The sequence below is a fragment of the Loxodonta africana genome, chromosome 7 (genome assembly GCF_030014295.1).
Source record: "Loxodonta africana isolate mLoxAfr1 chromosome 7, mLoxAfr1.hap2, whole genome shotgun sequence".
Taxonomy (NCBI): Eukaryota; Metazoa; Chordata; class Mammalia; order Proboscidea; family Elephantidae; genus Loxodonta; species Loxodonta africana.
Genome location: NC_087348.1, coordinates 91,476,840 through 91,500,210, shown reverse-complemented (window position 1 = coordinate 91,500,210; position 23,371 = coordinate 91,476,840). Strand labels below are relative to the sequence as shown.

The 23,371-nt window shown below is 36.5% G+C and overlaps 1 protein-coding gene across 2 annotated transcripts in view; it reads left to right on the top strand.

The window, feature by feature from the left end:
* Positions 1 to 23,371, top strand: part of C2CD3 (C2 domain containing 3 centriole elongation regulator) — a 168,538-nt gene that overhangs the window by 47,488 nt on the left and 97,679 nt on the right. For both annotated transcript variants that reach the window (XR_010322490.1, XM_010599587.3), the window contains exons 8-13: positions 8,920 to 9,067; positions 14,179 to 14,330; positions 15,157 to 15,372; positions 16,176 to 16,288; positions 18,342 to 18,460; positions 22,150 to 22,272. Coding sequence is in view for 1 of the 2 variants with exons in the window: in XM_010599587.3 (XP_010597889.1) it covers positions 8,920 to 9,067; positions 14,179 to 14,330; positions 15,157 to 15,372; positions 16,176 to 16,288; positions 18,342 to 18,460; positions 22,150 to 22,272 (871 nt within the window). In the remaining variant the exon portion in view is untranslated. The remainder of the gene's footprint in view (positions 1 to 8,919; positions 9,068 to 14,178; positions 14,331 to 15,156; positions 15,373 to 16,175; positions 16,289 to 18,341; positions 18,461 to 22,149; positions 22,273 to 23,371) is intronic.

Genomic DNA, 23,371 nt, shown 5'->3' with positions numbered 1-23,371 from the left:
GACCAGAACTAGATGGTGCCCGGCTACAACCAATTACTGCCCTGACAGCAAACACAACAGAGAACCCCTGAGGGAGCAGAAGAGCAGTGGGATGCAGACCCCAAATCCTCATAAAAGACCAGACTTAATGGTCTGACTGAGACTAGAAGGACCCTGGTGGTCATGGCCTCCAGACCTTCTGTTGGCCCAGGACAAGAATCATTCCCAAAGCCGACTGTTCAGACATGGTTTGTACTGGACAATGGGTTGGAGAGGGATGCTGGTGAGGAGTGAGCTTCTTGGATCAGACGGACACTTGAGACTATGTTCGTATCTCTTGCCCGGAGGGGAAATGAGAGGGTAGAGGGGGTTAGAAGCTGGCGAAATGGATACGAAAAGAGAGAGTGGAGGGAGGGAGCAGGCTGTGTCATTAGGGGGAGAGTAATTGGGAGTATGTAGCAAGGTGTGTATAAGTTTTTATGTGAGAGAGTGACTTGATTTGCAAACATTCACTTAAGGCACAATAAAATTTATTTAAAAAAAATTAGAAAATAGCAGTACACACATTACTTAGATATATAAAAATTCCAGGAGAAAACATCTATGGGAGTTCAGAGTGATTGCCTCTGAGTACACAGGCAGATACTGTAGACCTATTTGACTTTTAAACTACATATATATATTCTTTGATTAAAAGACATGTTTAAGAAGAAAGAGAAGATAGTGCTGGGAGTGAGCTTACCTTGTGACCAAGGGACACAGGCAAATTCAACCCTGTTTAATGTGTAATGTTAATTTCAAAAAAGTAAAAAATGGAAGACTATATTTAACAGTGTAGATCTCTCTAATTTTAAGGGTATGCATAGAGGGGAAAAAGCAAGCAACTGAGTAGGCAAAAATATTACACGAATGTCAAATAAAAGAGTTCTGTAGAATACCAAGAAGTTAGAGTTTCAAAAAGGAACAATGCTCAGAAGCTACAGAGGCCAACTAGATTGGGAAGTTGTTAGTTGGATTTTGTCAATTACCACCACCAGGGACTCCTTCTGACCTTTGAGAAAGAGTGATTACTGTAGGTCAGTGGCTCTCAACCTGGGGTGAGTGTCCTCCCTACACACAATTGGTAATGTCCGAAGATATTTTGGGGTGTCACACTGAGGGAGTGCTATTGGTGTCTAGTGGGTAGAGGCCAGAAATCCGAAATGCACAAATGTACATACAATGGAGTACTACTCAGCCAGAAAGAGAAATGAAGTCCTTATACACGCTAGAACATGGGCGAACCTTGAAGACAATACCCTGAGTGAAATAAGTCACGAAAGGATGAGTATTTATGACCTCACGTATATAAAATGACAATAGGTAAAGGTATAGAGACCAAAGTTTATTAGTGGCTTCCAGGGGCAGGAGGAAGGGTGTAAAAGGAGTCATTGTTATGGAGCATTGAGTTTCTGTTTATGGTGATGGGAAATCTGGCATTGTTCAAGGGTAATGGTTGCTGGGTCTGTTAATGTAATTGATATCACTAAGCTGTACACCTGTAAAAAGTTGAATTGTCACATATTGTGTAATACATATTTTTACAACAAAAATGAAGAGCAGCTGCTGAAGCAGCTTATATACAGCCAGACACGTCAGGGGATTTATTTTCTTAGTTCGGAGGTTTAGGGTTATGGTTTCATGGGATATCCCATTAATTGGCCTAGTATTGTGTTTAGTGCTTCTGTTCTACCTCCTAGTTTGTTGCGTAGTTACTGGGGTCTTAAAAGCTTGCAAGAAGCCATCCAAGGCACAACAATTGGTCTTCATTCACCTGGAGCAACAGAGGAAGGAGAGTCAGGAATAGGAGGAAGACATGGAAAGTGTGGCTGATTGCCTCCTTTTCCTTGAGACCAAAACTGGGTAGTGCCTGGCTATCATTACTGAATGTTTTGATCAGACTTATTCTACAAGAATTCTGCTGAAAAAGAGGAAAATTTGGAACATAATTTCATATTCTCATAGAATCCAGCCTTTCTGGATGAATCCCTTAAATTATTGCCCTGAGATAACCTTTAAACCTTAAACTAAAAATATCCCCTGAAGTCTTCTTTAAACCAAACAGTAATTTAGCTTAAGTAGTAAAGAATGTCTGCCTTGAGTGTTGTGCTCTTTGAAAGAACTGTCTATATGGGGTCAAATTGACAACAGCAACTCGAAAGTTTAGATAAGAAGCTTGGGGACAGTAAGTTTATGCTAATAGTGGAGCAATAATTTGGAAGAGGATGAGGATGCACAACTCAAAAAACGTCATCAGTGTCACTGAATTGTACATGTCGAAGTTTGAATTGGTGTATGTTCTGCTGTGTATATTTTCAACAACAACAGTACAATAAATTATTTTAAAAAAACCCTCACAGGATAGCCCCCCAAAACAAAGATTTATCTGGTCAAAAATGTTAATAGTGCTAAGGTTGAAAATCCTTGCTTCAGATTAAGGAAAGAATAAAAGTGAGGAAGGAAACTTTTTTTTTTTAATCGCTTTATTGATTTTTTTTTTAATATACTTCACATACTATTCAAATCACCCGTTGAAAGCATGCAATTCAGTAGCTTTCAGTACATTTACAGAGTTGTGCAACCTTCACCATAATCAATTTTAGAATTCTCATTACCCTGAAAAGAAACCCTGCACCCCTTAGCTGTCACTCCACAATCCCTCCAATCCCTCTCCTCCCCCATCCCTTGTTGTTGTTGTTAGCTGCTATCCAGTCAGCCCCCAATTCATGAAGACCCCATGCACAACAGGATCAGACCAGTGTGAGCCATAAGGTTTTATTAGCTGATTTCTTTCTTTTTTAATTGTATTTCAGATGAAGGTTTACAGAGCAAAGTAGTTTCTCATTCAGCAATTAATATACATATTGATTTACGATATTGGTTGCCAAGCCCCCGACATGTCAACATTCTCCCCTTCTCGACCTTGGGTTCCCCATTACCAGCTTTTCTGCCCCCTCCTGCCTTCTCATCCTTGCGCCTGGACTGGTGTGCCTGTTTAGTCTCATTTTGTTTTATGGGCCTGTCTGATCTTTGGCTGAAGGGTGAACCTCAGGAGTGGCTTCAGTACTTAGCTAAAAAGATGTTCGTGGGCCATACTCTCAAGGTGAATCTCCAGTCTCTGTGAGACCAGTAAGCCTGTTTTTTTTGTGTGTGTGTGAGTTAGAATCTTGTTCTACATTTTTCTCCAGCTCTGCCCGGGACCCTCTGTTGTGATCCCTGTCAGAGCAGCAGTGGGTGGTAGGTGGGTACCATATAGTAGTGCTGGACTCAGTCTCATAGAGACTGTGGTAGTTGTAGTCGATTAGTCCTTTGGACTAGTCTTGCCCTGTGTCTTTGGTTTTCTTCATTCTCCTTTGTTCCCGACAGCATGAGACCAGTAGAGTATCTTAGATGGCCACTCACAAGCCTTTAAGACACCAGACAGTACTGACCAGAGTAGAATGTAGAACATTTACATTATAAACTATGTTATACCAACTTACCTAGATGTTCCCCAAGACCATGGTCCCCACAGCCTTCAGCCCAGTAAAATTTGTTACCTCACAGAGTTTGGATGTGTCTATGGAGCTTCCATGACCTTGCCTTGGACAAGTTGTGCTGGCTTCCCCAGTACTGTGTGCTGTCTTACCTTTCAACAAAGTTACTACTTATCTATTTGGTGTTCTTCCTTCCCACCCTTCCCCTTGCCTGTAACCATCAAAGATCGTTCCTTTTTGTGTGCAGATTTTTTCATGTGTTATTATAGTAGTGGCCCATACAGTATTTGTCCTTTTGTAACTGACGTATTTCAATCAGCATAATGCCTTCCAGATTCATTCATGTTGTGAGATGCTTCAAAAATTCATCATTGTTTTTTATCATTGTGTAGTATTCTATTGTGTTTATGTAGCACAGTTTGCATGTCTGTTCATCTGTTGATCGGCGCCTAGGTTGTTTCCGTCTTTCCGCTCTTGTGAACAATGCTGCAGTGAACATAGGTGTGCATGTGTCTATTTGTGTGACAACTCTTATTTCTCTAGGGTGTATGCCTATGAGTAGGATTGCTGGATCATATGGTATTTCTATTTCTAGCTTTTTAAAGAAGCACCATATCGTTTTCCAAAGTCGTTGTACCATTTTGCATTCCCACTAACAGTGCATAAGAATTCCAGTCTCCCCACAGCCTCTCCAACATTTGTTACTTTCTGTCATGCTAGTAATGTCGAGGTGAGATGGTATCTCATTGTGGTTTTTATTTGCATTTCTCTAATAGCTAGTGATCAAAAGCATTTCCTCGTGTATCCGTTATCCCTCGAATGTATTCTTTGGTAAAGTGTCTGTTCATTTCCTTTCCCCATTTTTTAATTGGATTGTCTTTTTGTTGTAGGGGTGTTATATTTTCCTGTAGATTTTAGAGATTCAACCTTTGTCAGATTTGCCATAGCCAAAAATCTTTTCCCAGTCTGTAGGTCCTCTTTTTACTCTTTTGGTGAAGTCTTTTGATGAGCGTGTTTAATTTTTAGAAGAACTCAATTATCTGGCTTATCTTCTGGTGTTTGTGTATTGTTAGTTATGGTTTGTATCCTGTTAATGATGTGTTTTAGGGCCTCTAATGTTGACCCTATTTTTTCTTCTATGATCTTTATGGTTTTTTGGTTTTATATTTAGGTCTTTGATCCATTTTGAATTAATTTTTGTCTGTGGTGTAAGGTATGGGTTCTGTTTCCTTTTTTTTTGCAGATGGACATCCAGTTTTGCCAGCGCCATTTGTTAAAAAGACTGTCTTTTCCCCCATTTGATGGACTTTGGGCCTTTATCGAAGAGCAGGTGGCCGTAGGTGGATGGATTTATATCTGGGTTCTCAATTCTGTTCCATTGGTCAATTAGTCTGTCATTGTACCAATACCAGGCTCTTTTGACTATTGTAGTTATATAGTAGGTTCTGAGGTAGGGTAGTGTGAGTCCCCCTGCTTTATTCTTCAGTAGTGCTTTACTTACCTGGTGCCTCTTCCCTTTCCATGTAAAGTTAATGTTTAGTTTTTCCATCTCTTTGAAGAACGCTGTTGGTATTTGGCTTGGGATTGCATTGTATTTGTAGATTATATTGGGTAGAATTGACATTTTCACAATGTTAAATCTATATATCCATGAGTATGGTATGTTTTTCCATTTATGTAGGTCTCTCTTGGTTTCTTGCAGTAGTGTGTTGGAGTTTTGTTTATATAGGCCTTTTACATCCCTGGTTAGATTTATTCCTAAGTTTCTTTTTTTTTTTTTTTTTTTAGGGGCTATTTTAAATAGTATGTTTTCCTGATTTCATTTTCGTCATTGTCTTTATTGGTGTATAGGAATCCGACTGATTTTTGTATGTTTATCTTGTATCCTGCCACTCTGCTGAATCTTTCTATTAGTTCCAGTAATGTTCTCATGGAGTCTTTTGGGCTTTCTATATATAGTATCATATCATCTGCAAATAGGGACAGTTTTACTTCTTCCTTACCAATTTGAATGCCCTTTATTTCTTTTTCTTGCCTTATTGCTCTAGGTAGGACTTGCAACACAATGTTAAGTAGGAGTGGTGATAAAGGGCATCCTTGTCTTGTTCCTGGTCTGAAGAGGAATGTTTTCAGCCTGTCTGCATTAAGAGTGATGATCGTTATTAGTTTTGTATAGATAACCTTTATTATGTTGAGGAATTTCCCTTCTGTGCCTATTTTATTGAGCGTTTTTATCAGCAACGGATGTTGAACTTTATCGAATGCCTTTTCTGTGTTGATTGAGATGATCGTGTGATTATTTTGTTTGTATGGTGAATTATATTGATTGATTTTCTAATGTTGGACCATCTTTGCATACCTGGTATGAATTCCACTTGGTCATGGTGTATTTTTTTGATATGATGGAAAATTCTGTTGGCTGGAATTCTGTTGAGAACTTTTGCATCTTATATTCATGGGAGATATTGGTCTGTAATTTTCTTTTTTTGTGATGTCTTTACCTGGTTTTGGTATCAGGGTTATGCTGGCTTCATAGAATGAATTTGCAAGTATCCCTTCCTTTTGTATGTTCTGATATAGTTTGAGTAGTACCGGTGTAAGCTTTTCTCTGAATCTTTGGTAGAATTCTCCAGTGAAGCCATCTGAACCAAGGCTTTTTTTATGTTGTGAGTTTTTTTAATTACCTTTTCAATCTCTTGTTAAAGAGTCTGTTCAGATTTTCAACATCATTTTGTGTTAGTTTGGGTAGGTAGTGTGTTTCTAGAAATTTGTCCATTTCCTCTAGGATTTCAAATTTGTTGGAGTATAGTTTTTCATAGTACTCTGTTAATGATCCTTTTTTATTTCAGTTGGGTCTGTGGCAGTGTCCCCCATTTCATTCCTTATTTGGGCTATTTGCGTCATCTCCTGTTTTTCTTTCGTCAGTTTGGCCAATAACTTGTCGATTTTGTTGATCCTTTCAAAGAACCAACTTTCGGTTTTGTTGATTCTATTGTTTTTCTATTCTCTATTTCATTTATTTCTGCTCTGATCTTTATTATTTCTTCTGGTGGCAGTGGGCTTCTTTTGCTGTTCTCTTTCTATTCATTCCAGTTGTGTAGCTAATGATTTGATTTTATCCCTTTCTTCTTTTTTGATGTGTGCATCTATTGCTATAAATTGACCTCTGAGCACTGCCTATGCTGTGTTCCAAAGGTTTTGGTATAGTGAGTTTTCTTTCTCATTTGAGTCTAGGAACTTTTTGATTCCATCTTTGAATCTTCTATTACCCCCTGATTTTGAAGCAGGGTGTTATTCAGTTTCCATGTACTTGATTTTTTTTTTTTCCTTTTTTTTCCTGTTACTAATCTCTGCTCAAGTGGTGTTATGATCAGAGAAGATACACTTTATTATCATGTCAGTGTTTTGGATTTTGTTGAGGTTTGCTTTATGGCCCAAGATGTCATCTCTTCTGGAGAATGTTCCATGTGCACTAGAAAAGAATATGTACTTTGCTGCTGTTGGGTGGAGTATTCTATATATGTCTATGAGGTCAAGTTGGTTGATTGTGGCCTTTAGATCTTCTGTATCTTTGTTAGTTTCTTTCTAGAAAGTCTCCTATTTTGTGGAACTATCAATTTTTCTTCTCAGTGCTGTTAGAGTTTATTTTATGTATTTTGGAGCCCTGTCATTGGGTGTATAGATACTTATTACGGTTATGTCTTCATGGTGGATTGTCCCTCTAGTCATTGTGTAGTGCCCTTCTTTATCTTTTATGGTGGATTTTGTTTTAAAGTCTGCTTTATCTGAGATTAATATTGCCACTCCTGTACTTTTCAGGTAGTTGTTTGCTTGATATATTTTTTCCATCCTTTGATTTTTAATAAATTTATATCTTTGTTTCTAAGATGTATCTTTTGTAGACAGCATATTAGTGGACCTTCTTTTTTTTTTATCCATTCTGTCACTCTCTGTCTCTTTATGGGTGAATTTAAGCCATTTACATTCAGTGTGATTATTGATAAATGTGAATTTATTGCTGTTGTTTTGTAGTGCTTTTTTTTTTTGTGCTGATGTTTTCTTCGTTACTCTTACTGTGCTGGATGCCTTTTTTGTGTGTATTTTTTGTTTGCTTCATTTTTGTCGATTTTGTGTTTACTGAGGCTTTATGTTTTTCTTCTTTATTTTGATGAATAGGTTTGTTAAGTTTCTTTGTGGTTACCTTGAAATTTACCCCGTCAGGAAGGGAACATTTAATGAACGTCTGCTTGTTCTAAATAATGTAGGAACATGATCTAATTTGAAGGTAGTGATTATGTGCTGTTTTCTTGAAAAATTAATGAAGGAGGAGTGTTATAGCACCTAGCCTAGAGGAGAAGCAAAGTTGAAAAAAATAAACAAAATGCTTAGGATGGTGCCTGACACATAGTAAATATTTAATAAATACTGTTGCTTTTGTTACTAACAACAGATGTTTATTAAGAATTCATTAAGTTTATCAACGCATGTTCATTAAGTGCTAGTCAGTATACAACACATGTTCATTAAGTGCTAGTCAGTATACAACGCATGTTCGTTAAGTGCTAGTCAGTATACAACGCATGTTCGTTAAGTGCTAGTCAGTATACAGCACATGTTCGTTAAGTGCTAGTCAGTATAGGAGAAACAAAAATGAATGGAATATATAGATACTTTGCTCTCAAGGAGCTTATACTTTGAGGGCAAATACAGAATTTTATACAAAGACCTAAAAGGAAAGGTAAAGAATAAAGATTGCTATCAGAAAAGTTACCAGTATGGTATGGAATTTCAAAAAAAGGAGAAATTAATTCCCTAGAAATTCTGAGGTTATAGTTATTTATATATTTCTTATCTTATTAGTTTACAAACTATTTGTAAATAAGGTATCTTTTATTTATTTCTGTATTTCTCAGAATTGATCTTGCCATAATTAATTTAAAATATGTATATATATATATTCTTAAAGGAAGAAGGCATATTTATGAATCAGCCATTTCTTCACAAAAACAGCATATAACACGTAACTCATGGAGTTATATGTAGTTAGTTGTTTACCTTTTTTCTCTCTGCTAGACCATAAACACCAAAAAGGTAGAAGTTTTGTTAGCTTAACCATCTCTTCATCAACCAGGACCTGGCACCATGCCTGACAAATAATAGGTGCTCAATAAATGTTTATTGAATAAATGAATGAGATCACAATCAGTATCAGTAGCATGTTTTGAATACTAGCTGTTGGCATCCCAGAGGAGAGGGAATATAATTTGGGACTATTTACCAGATAGTGTTGTTTCTGTTTAACGTGAGTATTCTGTTTAACATTATCTTCTATGTTTAGAACTTAAGGAAATTTTCACTAAAGAATGAATAGCTGAGCTGAAATGTCTTTGAAAGTCCTTCTACTTTGTTTTTCTTATCTCTACAGTGCTGAATTATCCCAGGGTCATTACTGGAATGGGCTAGGCTCTCCTCCAGATTCCCCATCTCCTGGGAGTGACGTGTATTGCAGCAGTGAGCTGAATGACCCTCAGTATGACCAGAGTCTCCTGGAGAACTTATTTTATGTAGCACCTGTAAGTATTGAATCTGCAGCTTTGGGGATTAGACAACAAGAGTATTAATATTAGGAGCTGCAGGCACATTTACCACATGCCAGACACAATGGTATGCATTTTATACCTTAACCTTATTTAATCATGACAACCTGAAAAGGAAAATATTATCCTCATTTTACAGATGAGGAGAGTGAGGCTTAGTAAGATTAAATACTTTGTCCAAGGTCACATACCAAGTAGATGTGAGAGCCAGGATTCAAATTGAAGTATGCCTGAGTCCAAAGCCTAAGCTCTTAATACATGACTTCCTTAAAGCTCTTCTAAGGGAACGCTATTGCAGGTATACTCTCAGAATCACCCTTGATAGGTGTTTATTCAAAATATTCCAGCAACTCCTCTGGTAATAGATAACAAATACTCCCATTGACCCTTAAGACACGGCATTCTCTTTTCAAGCATTTCTAGTTGCTTCAGAGTTCTTTATTATGTCAAGCCTTCCATTCTATTCATTGGTTTAGAATCTTGTAAAGTCTATACGTAATAAGTCCAATCCCTCTTCTACAAATAATCATTTTTATTTGTGAAGATTGCTGTCATACTCCTAATTTTCCTTTTATTCAGGCCAAAAAAGATAACTAATGCACAATTATTTATACCAACTCAGTGGTAAGACAATGAGGACTACCAGGGTTCAGAGGAAGCAGAGAAAGCTTTTACTTGAGATAGTCATGAAAGAACATCATGAAGAAGAGTTTTAACCGAGACTTGAAAGATAGGTAGTGTTTTGTGAGGCACAGAAAGGAAATGAAGTGGGTATAGAAAGAATGACCTATGTAGATAAGCATATTTTTACACCGTGAGGGATCCACAGTGCACAAATGAGATCCCTGGGGATGAGAATTTGCGTGGAAAAGGAGCCGTAAGGCAGAATAGCACATTACAGCAGTCTGGAGGGCTTTGAATGTTAGGTGAGGAGAAAATAACATAATGAAAATAGTGTTTTAGGAATATTAATCTGGCATTGATGTAGGGAACAGACTGAGGGGAGAGACAAATAGGAAGCACTTGGGTTATTGGAGGTGTATGTGAGAGAGAGAAACAGCCTGAATTAGAGTAACAACAATGGGGTTGAAAAGGAGGAGATAAAAGACGTCATGAATTGTTTGAATTTCATGACTTCCTAACTTAAAAATCATTGCTGATACTGTGTTACCTATAGAATAAAGAGGAAATTGAACTTATATTTTTTATACATTTTCTTTGTCCCTGGAACTTAACATATTGTATGTCATTTACTGGGTACTTGGTATGTGCCAGGCATTGTACCAAATATTTTAAATTCATTATTACATTTAATTCTTATACCAGCCCCATGAGATAACATTGTCTCTGACATATTATGAAACAAAAGCTTAGAGAGGCTCTTTATAAATAATTAAGTGGCAGAACTGAAATTCTTACCCTAGTCTATCTGGCAAAAAGCCTAGACTAATAAGCATCTCATAAGCCTTAAGCATGACATTAGAATCTGACCCTGACTTACCTCCTTAAACTCATCTCCCATGTTTACCCTTTATCCACTGGAGACTCTAGTCATACTGATTTGTCTCACCATTCCTGAAACATTCGATCTGTTTTTGCACCTCCATCTTTTTTTGCCTGTACTGATCCTTCTCCTTTGAATGTTGAAATTCCTTTATCCATCTGATAAACTTCCCTTCGTTCAGTCAACTTGTCACCTCTATGAAGAAACCATCCCAGACACCCTCAAGCAGAATTTGTTGCCTGAATGGCCGCAATATTCTATGCATACCTATATATTATAGTCCTTACCACATAGTACTATACAATTTCTCAAGAATAGGAACAAATAAAAAATAAATAGATCATGTCTTTATTATCTTTATGTTACCAGCATAGCAAAGCCTTGACAGATACTGAGTAATCAGTAAATACTTAGTGAATAAGTGAATGTATAAGTGGCACCATTAATGCTGTTTGAACAAAATAATCGTAGAAAATGTTTGTTGACTGGGAGGAGTGAACCAGATGACGATGAGGGAATGGAAAGCCCAAGGAGTTAAAATGATCATAGCTTTCCCCAGCATCAGTGTTTGATGTTCTTAATATTGAATATCCCCAGCTTAGAAATTCATCATTGTTAGCCTGTGTTTTTGGTTCCTGAAATTTTACCAGATTTTACCCTAATTTCTTTGAGGCCGTGGACCTCTGTAAATTTTTATTTCCTTATCAATTATGTTTAAAAGCTGCCACTCAATAAAGAAAAACCTTAGAGCAAAAAGCTTCATAACTCACCTTGAAAAACTTGTATTGCTTCTTAGAAAGACATTCTTTTTTTTTTTAATTTATTTCTTTGTTGTGCTTTAAGTAAAAGTTTACAGATCAAGTCTGTCTCATACAAAAAGTTATACACACCTTGCTATGTACTCCCAGCTGCTCTTCTCCTAATGAGACAGCACATTCCTCCTCTCTGCCCCATATTCCCCGTGTCTATTCAGCCAGCTCCTGTCCCCTTCTTCCTTTCCATCTCACCTCCAGACAGGAGTTGCCCACATAGTCTCATGTGTCTACTGGAGCCACGAAGTTCACTCCTCACCAGTATCATCTGTTTTATAGTCCAGTCCAATCCCTGTCTGGAGAGTTGGTTTCAGGAGTGGTTCCAATCATGGACTAACAAACGGTCCAGGGACCATGACCTCCAGGGTCCCTCTAGTCTCAGTCAGACCATTAAGCCTGGTCTTTTTACAAGAACTTGAGATCTGTATCCCACTGTTTTCCTGCTCCATCAGGGATTCTCTGTGGTATTCCCCGTCAGGGCAGTGACCAGTGGTAGCCAGGCACCATCTAGTTCTTCCAGTCTCACGCTGATGGAGTCTCTGGTTTATGTGGCCCTTTCTGTCTCTTGGGCTCATCTTTACCATATGTCTTTGGTGTTCTTCGCTCTCCTTTACTCCAGGTGGGTTGAGACCAATTGATGCATCTTAGATTAGTGTTCAAGACCCCAGACACCTCTCACCAAAGTGGGATGCAAAACGTTTTCTTAGTACATTTTGTTACACCAGTTGACCTAGATGTCCCCTGAAACCACGGCCCCCAGACCCCTGTCCCTGCTACTCTGGCCTTCAAAGCATTTGGTTGTATTCAGGAAACTTCTTTGCTTTCGGTTTAGTCTAGTTGTGCTGACTTACCCTGTACTGTGTGTTGTCTTTCCCTTCACCTAAAATAATTCTTGTCTACTATCTAGTTAGTAAATACCCCTCTCCCTCCCTCCCCACCCTTGTAGCCATCAAAGAATATTTTCTTCTCTGTTTAAACTTTTTCTAGAATTCTTATAATAGTGGTCTCATATAATATTTGCCCCTTTGCAACTGACTGATTTCACTCAGGATAATGCCTTCCAGATTCCTCCGCGTTATGAAATGTTTCACAGATTCATTGTTGTTCTTAATCATTACATAGTATTCCATTATGTGTGTATACCATAATTCATCCATTCATCCGTTGATGGGCACCTTGGTTGCTTCCATCTTTTTGCTATTGTAAACTGTGCTGCAGTGAACATGGGTATGCATATATCTGTCCTTGTAAAGGCTCTTATTTCTCTAGGATATATTGCAAGGAGTGGGATTGCTGGATCATGTGGTAGTTCTATTTCTAGCTTTTTAAGGAAGGGCCAAATTGATTTCCAAAGTGGTTGTACCATTTTACATTCCCACCAGCAGTATATAAGTGTTCCAGCCTCTCTACAACCTCTCCAACATTTGTCATTTTGTTTTTTGGATTAATGCCAGCCTTGTTGGCGTGAGATGGAATCTCTTTGTAGTTTTGATTTGCATTTCTCTAATGGCTAATGATCGTGAGCATTTCCTCATGTGTCTGTTAGCCGCCTGAATGTCTTCTTTGTTGAAGTGCCTGTTCTTATCCTTTGCCCATTTTTTAATTGGGTTATCTGTCTTTTTATTGTGCAGGATCCTGTATATTTTAGAGATCAGATGCCAATCAGAAATGTCATAGCTAAAAACTTTTTCCCAGTCTGTAGGTAATCTTTTTACTCTTTGGCAAAGTCTTTGGATGAGCATAGGTGTTTGATTTTTTGGAGCTCCCAGGTATCTAGCTTCTCTTCTGGTATTTGTGCATTGCTGGTAATGTTTTGTATACTGTTAGAAAGACATACTTATCATGTTTATTTAATTGTTAATTTGTCCCCATTATCACAGGTCAACACATTATATACCCTGAGATGCTGATAAAAGAGAGTTAGATTTGATAAACTTAAAATGACTTTGGTCTCTTGAGTTTATGTTTTCAAGCTTCATGCCTTTTTTTTTTTTTTTTTTAATTGATTTGGAGTCAAATAACTATAACCCTGTCCTCTCTTTTTATTTTGCATTTTGTGATATCAGGGACCAATCAATCAGTTGTAATAGCAGCCTTTTCCCAAAATAAATGAATTACTGGTTTCCCTATTAATGAAATTTGAGAAATAAACACTTCATCTTAGCAAGATGAAAAGCAGAATGAATTATTGGTAGTATTGAGTGGTGAGAAAAAGCACAGTGTTTAAATCCAGCTAATTATAATGAGTTAGATAACATTGTACTAGTTGTTTGACCTCAAATTGTGGTAGAAATACAGGCATTGGAACTTAAGGTGATTAAAATCTGGCTTTACTGCCTACAGATATGGGTCAAAAACAAGCTGCCTAACTTCTCTGAGCCTCTGTTTTCTCACCTGTAAAAATGGAGATAAGGACATCTGGAAGGAATGTGATGAGTATTAGAAATATACATGCAGCATTTAGCATAGTACCAGATACATAGTGGGCAGTCAATAAACTGGTTGTTATTATTAGTGAGAATTTGAAAGAAGAATTTATTTTCATTATTTTCTTTTAATTGAACTTGTAGGTTATTTTTGTGAACTTCAGATTATTTTTGTGGAATGGGCAGAAACATGAGGTTATCTCCCTGGTGTCAGTCAGTTATCTCTTTGGTTAAGGGAATGATATATGTGCAGAAGAGAGTTTGCTTACTTTAGGAGAAATGTTTCATTACCATTATCACTAAAGCAGTTATCTTTTAGTGAAGTTTTGTTTCTTCTCCCTGTAGAAATCTGATACCAGCATTAGTGATTTCCCCAGTGAAGATGATGATATTATCCCTTCCAAAAAAATGAACCAGTCAAAAGCTCTTGCCAGATCTTCTAAGGCTCGGGACTCAGGTAATCATAAGCTGAAGAAGAAGGCAGCAGACAAAAATAGGTGAGCCTCTCTATGAATGCTTGTTTAGAGGCAAAAGCAAAAAAAGATTATCTTCAAAAGATCTCGTAAATTAAAACGATACGTATTTTCCCAGCATTATCAGAGTGGTTAAGTAAGTTAGGATCAGTAAGGATCGCAACTGTTAAAAATGTGATAACATGAAAAGATGGGTACCATAAAATGTAAGGGGAGAGAGCAGAATTCTAGGTTGTATGTGTGCTGTGATTACAGCTATGTAGAAAATGTGCCTTAAAAAAGGAGTAAACAGAAGTGACAATAGTAGTTATATTAGGGTAGTGGGTTTAGTTTTTTTTCTTCTCATTCACTCTATTCCAAATGTGCTATAATATGTACTTAAAATATTTTTTTGCAAATAATTACTGCTTCATACACTTTTGCCAACCATGCTACCTCTCATGTGTTATTTTTCTCTGTGTGTTACGTGTGTGTGCATATTACTTACATGGGTGCATTATTTGTGGAAAATATGGTACTTTCATGGTTTGGGGAAAAAAATCCCATTTACTGTTTAAAACTGAAGTAAAGTCTTTATTCCTTGCAGAAAAACCTTTTTCAATAACATCAGTTTCTGTACCTTTGTGAAAATAACCCTTTAGATTAGAAAAATATTTCTACCTTTTGTGAGATTTCTTTCACTATAGATTAGGACCTTAATTCTGATAATTAAAGCCATTTCTCAATTCTTGGTGACTTATAAATTAAAATACTTGTTTCTCTTTCTTCTTGCCCGTGCAAGTTAGGTTGTTTCATTTTGGGTCTCTGATATTCCTCATCATATCTTTACCTATGTATGAATTCCTTTCAGAAATTTGGTTGAACAACAGATGCTCTCAGAAATTCCAGAAGATTCCCAAATGATGACATTAAGTGTGGATAGACTGGCCCTTCTGGGTAGAACACATTCAATCAGGATCATCATTGAAACAATGGGAGTTCCTCCAGATAGTCCTCAGATGACACTTGGCAAAAAAAACTGTGCTGGGAAACCACCTAGCCTGACAAATAGCCAAACAAAAAAGCGGTATGTCTTCTATATAGGAAAGCTAAATTTGCCATTTATGGAGTATATATTAATAACAATAATAATAATATAGTTGTGTAACACTTTATGATTTGTAAAATGCTTTCATATGCATAATTCAGTCAGTATTGAGTTCCCCACTAGGTCCCAAGCATTATACTAGGTAAATGTGGAAACAAAATTAAGACCCAGACTTTGTTCTTGCAGGCTTATATTTAATAGGAGAGAGAAACATTTAAATGGCTGTCTATAATACAGGATTTTAGGGGCCAAAAGAGATGTTTATTAAAAATGCTATGGGAACACAAGAACGGGAGCCCTTAATTCTCTCTGACAGGACTGATGAAGGCTTTGAAGAAGAAGTAGCATTGGATAGGGCCTTCAAAGACGTGTACGTTTCATTGGGGGTGCTTTTTTTGTTTTGTTTTATATAGGCTTCATTTTTTTATTTTTTAGAGCAGTTTTAGTTTTACAGAAAAATTGTACAGAAAGTGCAGAGTCTCCATATGCCCTGTTCCCCCTTCCACATTGTTTCTTATTAATAGTCTGCATTCCTGTGGTACATTTGCTGAAATTGATAAACCAGTGTTGATACATTATTATTGTCTGAAGTCCATAGTGTACATTAGGGTTTACTCTTCATGTTGTACAGTCCTGTGGGTTTTGACAAATTCTTAGTGACATGTGTCCACCATTACAGTCTCATACAGTATAGTTTCACTGCCCTGAAAATGCCCTGTGCTCAATCTGTTCATCGCGTTTGGGTTTTTTTTTTTAATCCTCTTTTTTGTTTTGATTTTTAGCACTTTCTTTGTGGAATATCACTTTCCTGTGGGCTTTTCCAAAAGTGGATTGAGAAAGACAGCTTTGATCACTGAGGTCGTTCGACTTGCCTCCAGTAAAATTACAGATGGAAGTAAGAGAGAGACTGGTTTTCTGCTCCTTAGACATTATGACCTTTGAAGAATTTTTGAACTCTTGATTTCTCATCTGAAATTTATATTATCATAGAATCTTAGAACTAGAAAGAAATTTTAAATTAATCTACTTTAATTCCTTTATTTCATAAATGAGTTAATTGGTCCAGAGATGCCATGTCCTGATACAAGGTAGCAAGTCAGTAATATAGCTGAGAGTAGAGCTAAGCACTTCTAACACTCAGATCATGTTCTTACAACTATAGAGGAAACTGAGGCATAAATCCATTCAGTAGCTTGTCTAAGATCACACAACTGTCTTATGATATAACCAGAATTTGAACCCAGAACTGTTTTGATTCCAAGTCATATGCTCTTAACCTATTTTGCTTCTCAAGCATTATTATTATTTTTGGCCACAGTGGTTGAGTTCTCCACATATCTTTCTTAGAAAGATCGTATGGGAAGTGTGGAATAAGCATCAAGCCAGGAATTGGAAGACTGGGTTGCAGTTCTGATTATAGCACACACTAATTGTGTGACCTTACTCAAACTCCGTTTTCCCTCTGTGAGCTTCCCAACAATGACATGGACTGAAATAAGTATTTTTAGGATTCTTTCCAACTCTTTAAAAAAAAAAAAAAAAAGCTTCTCTGGAACATTGTTAGCAATTTATTTCCATGAATTTTCTCTTCCATTATCACCTTAACTCAATTTTGGTGGTTTAAAAATAAAAAAGCTTAAGAAACAGAATTATGTGAGAAATACGATAATATAGTACAAAAAAGTACCTAGGTAGTGAGAAATCTGAGTAGCAGCAGACTGAAACAGAGTTCTGTTTGTACATGAAGGATTTTACAGTGTCCAAAGTAGTTACTTACTTATTACCTCAGTTGATCCTCTCAGCACACCAATGAGGTGTAGGTGTTGTCTTCCCTTCTCCTGGCAGGATGACCAGATAAGCTGGTCTAGTGGGTGTGGACTTTCTGGGCCAAACCTTTTGTTCACAGTTCCTATGTGTAGATTCATATAGCAAGACCCATATATTGTCTAAGAGTACTAAGAGAAGTGTACAGAGTTAAGAACTAAGATGGCCAGAGATGAATAGATCAATAGGTCAGAATGGACGGTTTGAATGAATACCAGAGATAGCAGATTCTTGTAACTGGGCCTTTTATGAGGGTTCTTTAGATCAGTTTTATGGGCCTAGAAATGAATGGACAGGAAGATCATTTTATAAGTCATAAATGTAGCTGAGGTGGTCACTAGTAACAACTGGGGCTTGAACTCATATGCTTTGATTCTAGTCCCAAATTCCTTATATTTACCCGTAGCGATGAGCACAAACTCTGTCAAACACCATCATCACTTTACCCCATTTACATTTGTTATTACAGTAGAAACCCCTTCCTTTCCATTCAGGAGATGGACTCTACCCCACCGTTACACAGATAACTAACTTCAGTACATGGTACCTTGTCAGAGTATGGTAGCAAGAGTCCCCTATTCTTTAGCCAGAAGATAAATTCATTTTTGCTATTATGTTTTTTGATTCAGTTCTGCTATTTATTTATCACTCCATCTAGACCTCTTCTGAGGTACACAGACATTATCTCTCTGGGTAAACCCTCTTGATACAATGCCTACCAACTTGTCTTTTAACAACTGTTTAAGTCATATCATCACATGCTCACTGAAGTGTGTGGACCTGTCTTTTCACACAACCTGTGCTCATATGCTTGACATTCATTTCTCATAGTAGATCAGAGCAAAAAAAAAAAAAAATTTTTTTTTTTTGGGTGCTCATATGCTTGACATTCATTTCTCATAGTAGTTCGGAGCAGCATAGCACTTCTCTTCCATACACTATACCTAGGGTTTTCTCTTTATGTCTGCTTTTCAGTCCCATAACCTTAACACTTTCCATGAAATCATACTGACTAGATTCCTAAAAGAGCTTTGAGTTATATTTGAAAGAGGCTGGTGGGGTATGCAAGGCATAGATTGATGATGACTCCAGTTAGATGGTGTGACATATGGTTCTCCTTACAGTGGTAAAGTTCCAGCAGCGATCTGTGTTTCCAGTACAGTTTGGTGGCCCAATGATAGAGCACTGGTGGAATTCCAACCTCACTTTCCAAATTTACACGAAGAGAAGTCCACAGAAAAAGGTACTTTAGGTGATTTTGACCTTTTCCCTTTCTGTCCACACCAAGGATTTGGAGCGTACTTAAAATTATATGCCTGCTTAAACTAAGAATTTCTCCAGGCTCAAGCAACACTAATGGCTACAATTTTTATTATGATGATTATTATTATTATTAATCTATGTCTGCTGTTTGTTATAAGCCAAATGTTATGCTACAGGCTGTACATGAATATGCTATCAAATTTAATCTTGACAACAGCTTCGTTATCTTCATTTTACAGATGAGTAAACTAAGATTTAGTGACATTAAGTAACTTATCCAAGGTCACCAAAGCTAATAAAAGACAAATCCAGGACTTCAACCTAAGTCTTCTGACTTTAGATCTCAAGCTCTTAACCTCTTTAAGTATGCCCCTACTATGAAGAGTTGACCATATTTATGTAGACTGTTATGCTTAATTTTAGAGTCTTCTTCCTGTTTCCAAGCAGAATTAGTGAGGTTTCCAGCCTGTATCCCAAATAATATAATTATGAGTAGAAATTTTGATCAGGTAATTCTAAATATATAAAATCCACTTGCAACTGGCACAACTTAAATCAATAAACTAGGTCATAAGCATTTTTTGCTTCACTAAGAGTAGCCTTTTATAATCAGACTTCCACTTTGGTATGAATAATGTGAGAAATGCATCATTTTCTTTTGTTTTTTTCCGAGGCTGTAAATAATACAAGTTCTTTTTGGAAAACACAGCAAAATAAGAAGGAGGGGAAGCACATAATTCCACAACCTTAAGACAACCCATGTTAACATTTTTATGTATTTACAATGAACCATTTTGCTATACCTAGTTAATGGACTTTTTCTAATCATAAAAGAATTGTATTTTTTTTTTTATAGAAAACATGAGCGTGTCAAAGCCCATTCACTGGGGCAGAGACAGTCTTTTTAATAAACGGTACTGGCAAAACTGAATATCCACCCGCAGAAAATTGAAACAGGACCTGTACCTCACATCATATACAAAAACTAACTCAAAATGGATCAAAGACCTAAACGTTAACTGTAAAACTCCTGGAATAAAACACAGGGAAAAAACTATGGGACCTAATGTTTTATAAAAATAGGATAACAGACATTACAACAAATACATAAATAGGAGAAGACAAAATAGATACATGGGATCTCATAAAAATTAAAAATTTATGCTCATCAAAAGACATTATCAAAAGAGTAAAAAGAGAATCTACAGACTGGGAAAAAATCTTATGAAATGACATTATCAGATAAGAGCCTAATCTTCAAAATTTATTGAAAACTTCAGCAGCTCAACAAGAAAAAGACAAATAACGCAGTTATAATATGGGCAAAGGACACGAACAGAACCTGCAACAAAGAAGACATCCAAGTAGCCAACAAACATACGAAAAGGTGTTCACAATCGTTAGCGATTAGGTAGATGCAAATCAAAACTACAATTAGACACCATCTCACCCTGACTAAAATGGTACTGATACAAAAAAACAGATAACAAATGTTGGCGAGGATGTGGGGAGATCGAAACCCTCATCTGTTGCTGGTGGGACTATAAAATGGTACCACCATGGAAAACAGTATGGTGCTTTCTCAAAAACCTAGAAATACAACCACCTTATGATTCACCAGTCCCACTCCTGGGAATATACTCTAAACCCAAAACTAAACCCGATGCCATTGAGTTCATTCTGACTCACAGCGACCCTATAGAACAGAGTAGAACTGCCCCATAGGGTTTCCGAGGAGCGGCTAGCGAATTCAAACTGTTGACCTTCTGGTTAGCAGCCGAGCTCTCAACTACTGTGCCACCAAGGCTCCAAAGATATACCCGAGAGACCTAAAATTACTGACAGGAGCAGACATACACACACTTAGTTCATTGCAGCCTTACAATAGCAAAAAAATGGAAACAACCAAGTATCCATCAATGGATAAATGAATGAGCAAATTGGGCTACATCCATACAATGAACTACTATGTAATTATAGAAAACAGTGATGAGTCCTTGAAACATATGATAACATGGATGGACCTGGAGGGCATAATGCTAAGTGAAATAAGTCAAGCATATAAGGACAAATATTGTATGCTCCCTCTTTTATAAGAAGACAAGAACAGATAAGCATAGAGAGACCAGTGTTCGTTGGTGATTACCGGGGAGAGGAGAGGGGAAGGGGAAAGTACACTTTAAAACATAGACTTGTTATTTTTTGTGATGGGAAAAGAGCAGTGAATGTGGATGTGGAGTGCTCAGTATAGCCAAGGTAAAAATGAGTGTTTGAGCACATGTGGACAGATATAGACATGAAGAGAATGTTTACAAATTGTAAATGTAACTAGTGTCAGTGAACAATTTGTGTGGAAATTGTCAAATGGGAACCTAACTTGCTGTATAAACTTTTACCAAAAACTCAAAAAAAAAAAAAAAAAACACAATGCTGTAATGCATATCTTTGTAATATTCCTTTGTGCATGTGCCAGAATATATTTAGGAAAATAATTTGTATTAATGAGATAAGGGTATATGCATTTTTAAATTCTGATCAATTAATGCCAAATTACCTACAAGTTTGTATCAATTTATACACCTTCCAGCAATGAATAAACATTAAACATCTTAATTTTTGTCAAAAAAAAAGAAACCTTGACAAAGATTTTTTAAAAAAGCAAAATTTCTCTATGATTCCATCACCAGGAAATAACTATTGTTAACATTTATGTGTATCTTTGTCTTTTTCAAATGAATACAAATGTGTAAATCTTTGACACTATTAGTATACTTTTATATGCAGTCTTTATCCTGCTTTTTCATTAACATTGTCGTGTTTTTATTCATTATTCTTCAAAAATATGTATGTAATCTTTTCCACATAATTTTTTAAATATTTGAAAGTTTATAGTACTCTGCTGTTTTTACAAACATAGCAAATATTATTTATATTATTATAAAACTCTTAGTAAACATCATTTTAATGCCTGTGTAGTCTTCCATTGTAGGAATGTGCTATAGTTTAACTTAATCATTCCTGATTATTAGACTCCCAATCATTTATAATTTTCAACTACTTTTAAAAAAATACTGGAAATAACGTATTTGTATAAATTTTTTTATTTATATATAACTGTTTACTGTATATTATTTCTTTTGAAGAAGTGGGATTACTGGGCCAAAAAAATAGGAATTTAAAGTTTTTTGTATTTATTACCAAATTTGTTTTCTAAAAGTATGTTCCCAGTTTATATTACCAACATCAGACACATGACAGTCTCTGTTTTTCCATACCCTTTGTACCATCAGGTATATTAGTTTTTATAGTTTTACTAGCTTTAAAGGCAAAGATTTATGTAACCTAAATTTTATTTTTTTATTTTTAATAGTGAAGAACATTTTTCATAAAGATCTAACTCTTAAAAATAGTAAACGGTAATCATTCAACCGATTTGTGCCTTATGAAACCCTCTGTAATCTTTTACGGAGACATAGTGAAACCAGAAGGGATGTCAAAATATGGCAGAATATGGTATCCCACTTGGAGGGGGCTCAGTCAAATAATTAAGCTATTTACTTTATGAAGCATTGTGTCTTTTATTAACTGTTATATGTTGTCACTTCAGCTAAAGTCACCTGTGGCTCCTCTTTAATTTAACCTAAACTTTTTCTTTCCTTCTTCCCTTAGCCAGAAGTAATTGGATCTGCATCACTTCCTTTGCGAGCTGTCATTCAGTCAGAACTTCTTTCTTTCAGTGACCAGCTTCCAGTGCAACAGGAAAATGGTCAGACCCCACTTGGCCCCCTCAAGGTATATAGATACACACTCATGTAGTCAGAAATATTTACTGAGCACATAGTATTGTCTGGCACTGAGAATATAGCAGTAAATAAGAAAATAAAGATCTCTGCTAATACGGAGCTTATATTGAATTAGAGCAGCAGAAGCGCTGTGAAGGAAATAAATGGTACAGTGTGGTAGTGATCAAATGGGAGGAAGTAAGAGGCGGTGGTCAGGAAGGTCTCTCTGAGGAGGTGACATTTAACATGAGATTTTTTTTTTACATATATATACACACACATATACAGTTGCACTACACACTTTTTTATTCTTACACCCTTTGAGTAAGGTACAGACATGCCTCTTTTTCCTTAAATTCTTTAGTATTTCCTGAGACAAGGATGTTATCATACATAACACTGCACAGTTAAAAAAGGCATTGTAGTACTGATATTAAATTCTGTCTATAGCCCATACACAAATTCACTGATTGTCTTAATACTTTCCTTTATAGCAAATTTTTCTCCAGTCATGTATCATCTGTTCTTTTTTTAATTATACCCATCAGTATTTTATTACTTCCATAAAAAATAAGTATGTATCTCTAAAAGATAATGACTTAACATAACCACAATATTATTACCATGTGTAAAATTTTATCAGTAATTTTTTTTTATTGTGCTTTAGGTGAAAGTTTACAGCACAATTTCTCATACAATATTTATACATGTTATGTGACATCATTAGTTGCAATCTTTATAATGTGACATCACGTTCCCCTTTCCACCCTGGGTTTCTTGTGTCCATTCGATCAGCTCCTGTCCCTTCCTGCCTTCTCATCCTGCCTCCGGACAGGAGCTGCCCATTTGGTCTCTTATATGCTTGAACTAAGAAGTACACTCTTCATGAGTATTATTTTATGTTTTATACTCCAGTCTAATCTTTGTGTAAAGAGTGGCCTTCAGGAATGGGTTTAGTTCTGGGTTAACAGAATGTCCGGCACCGTGGCTTCGAGGGTTCCTCCAGTCTCAGACTACTAAGTCTGGTCTTTTTACGTGAATTTGAGCTGTGCTCTGCTCCTCGTCCACTCCATCACGCACTCTCTGTTGTGTTCCCTGTCAGGGTGGTC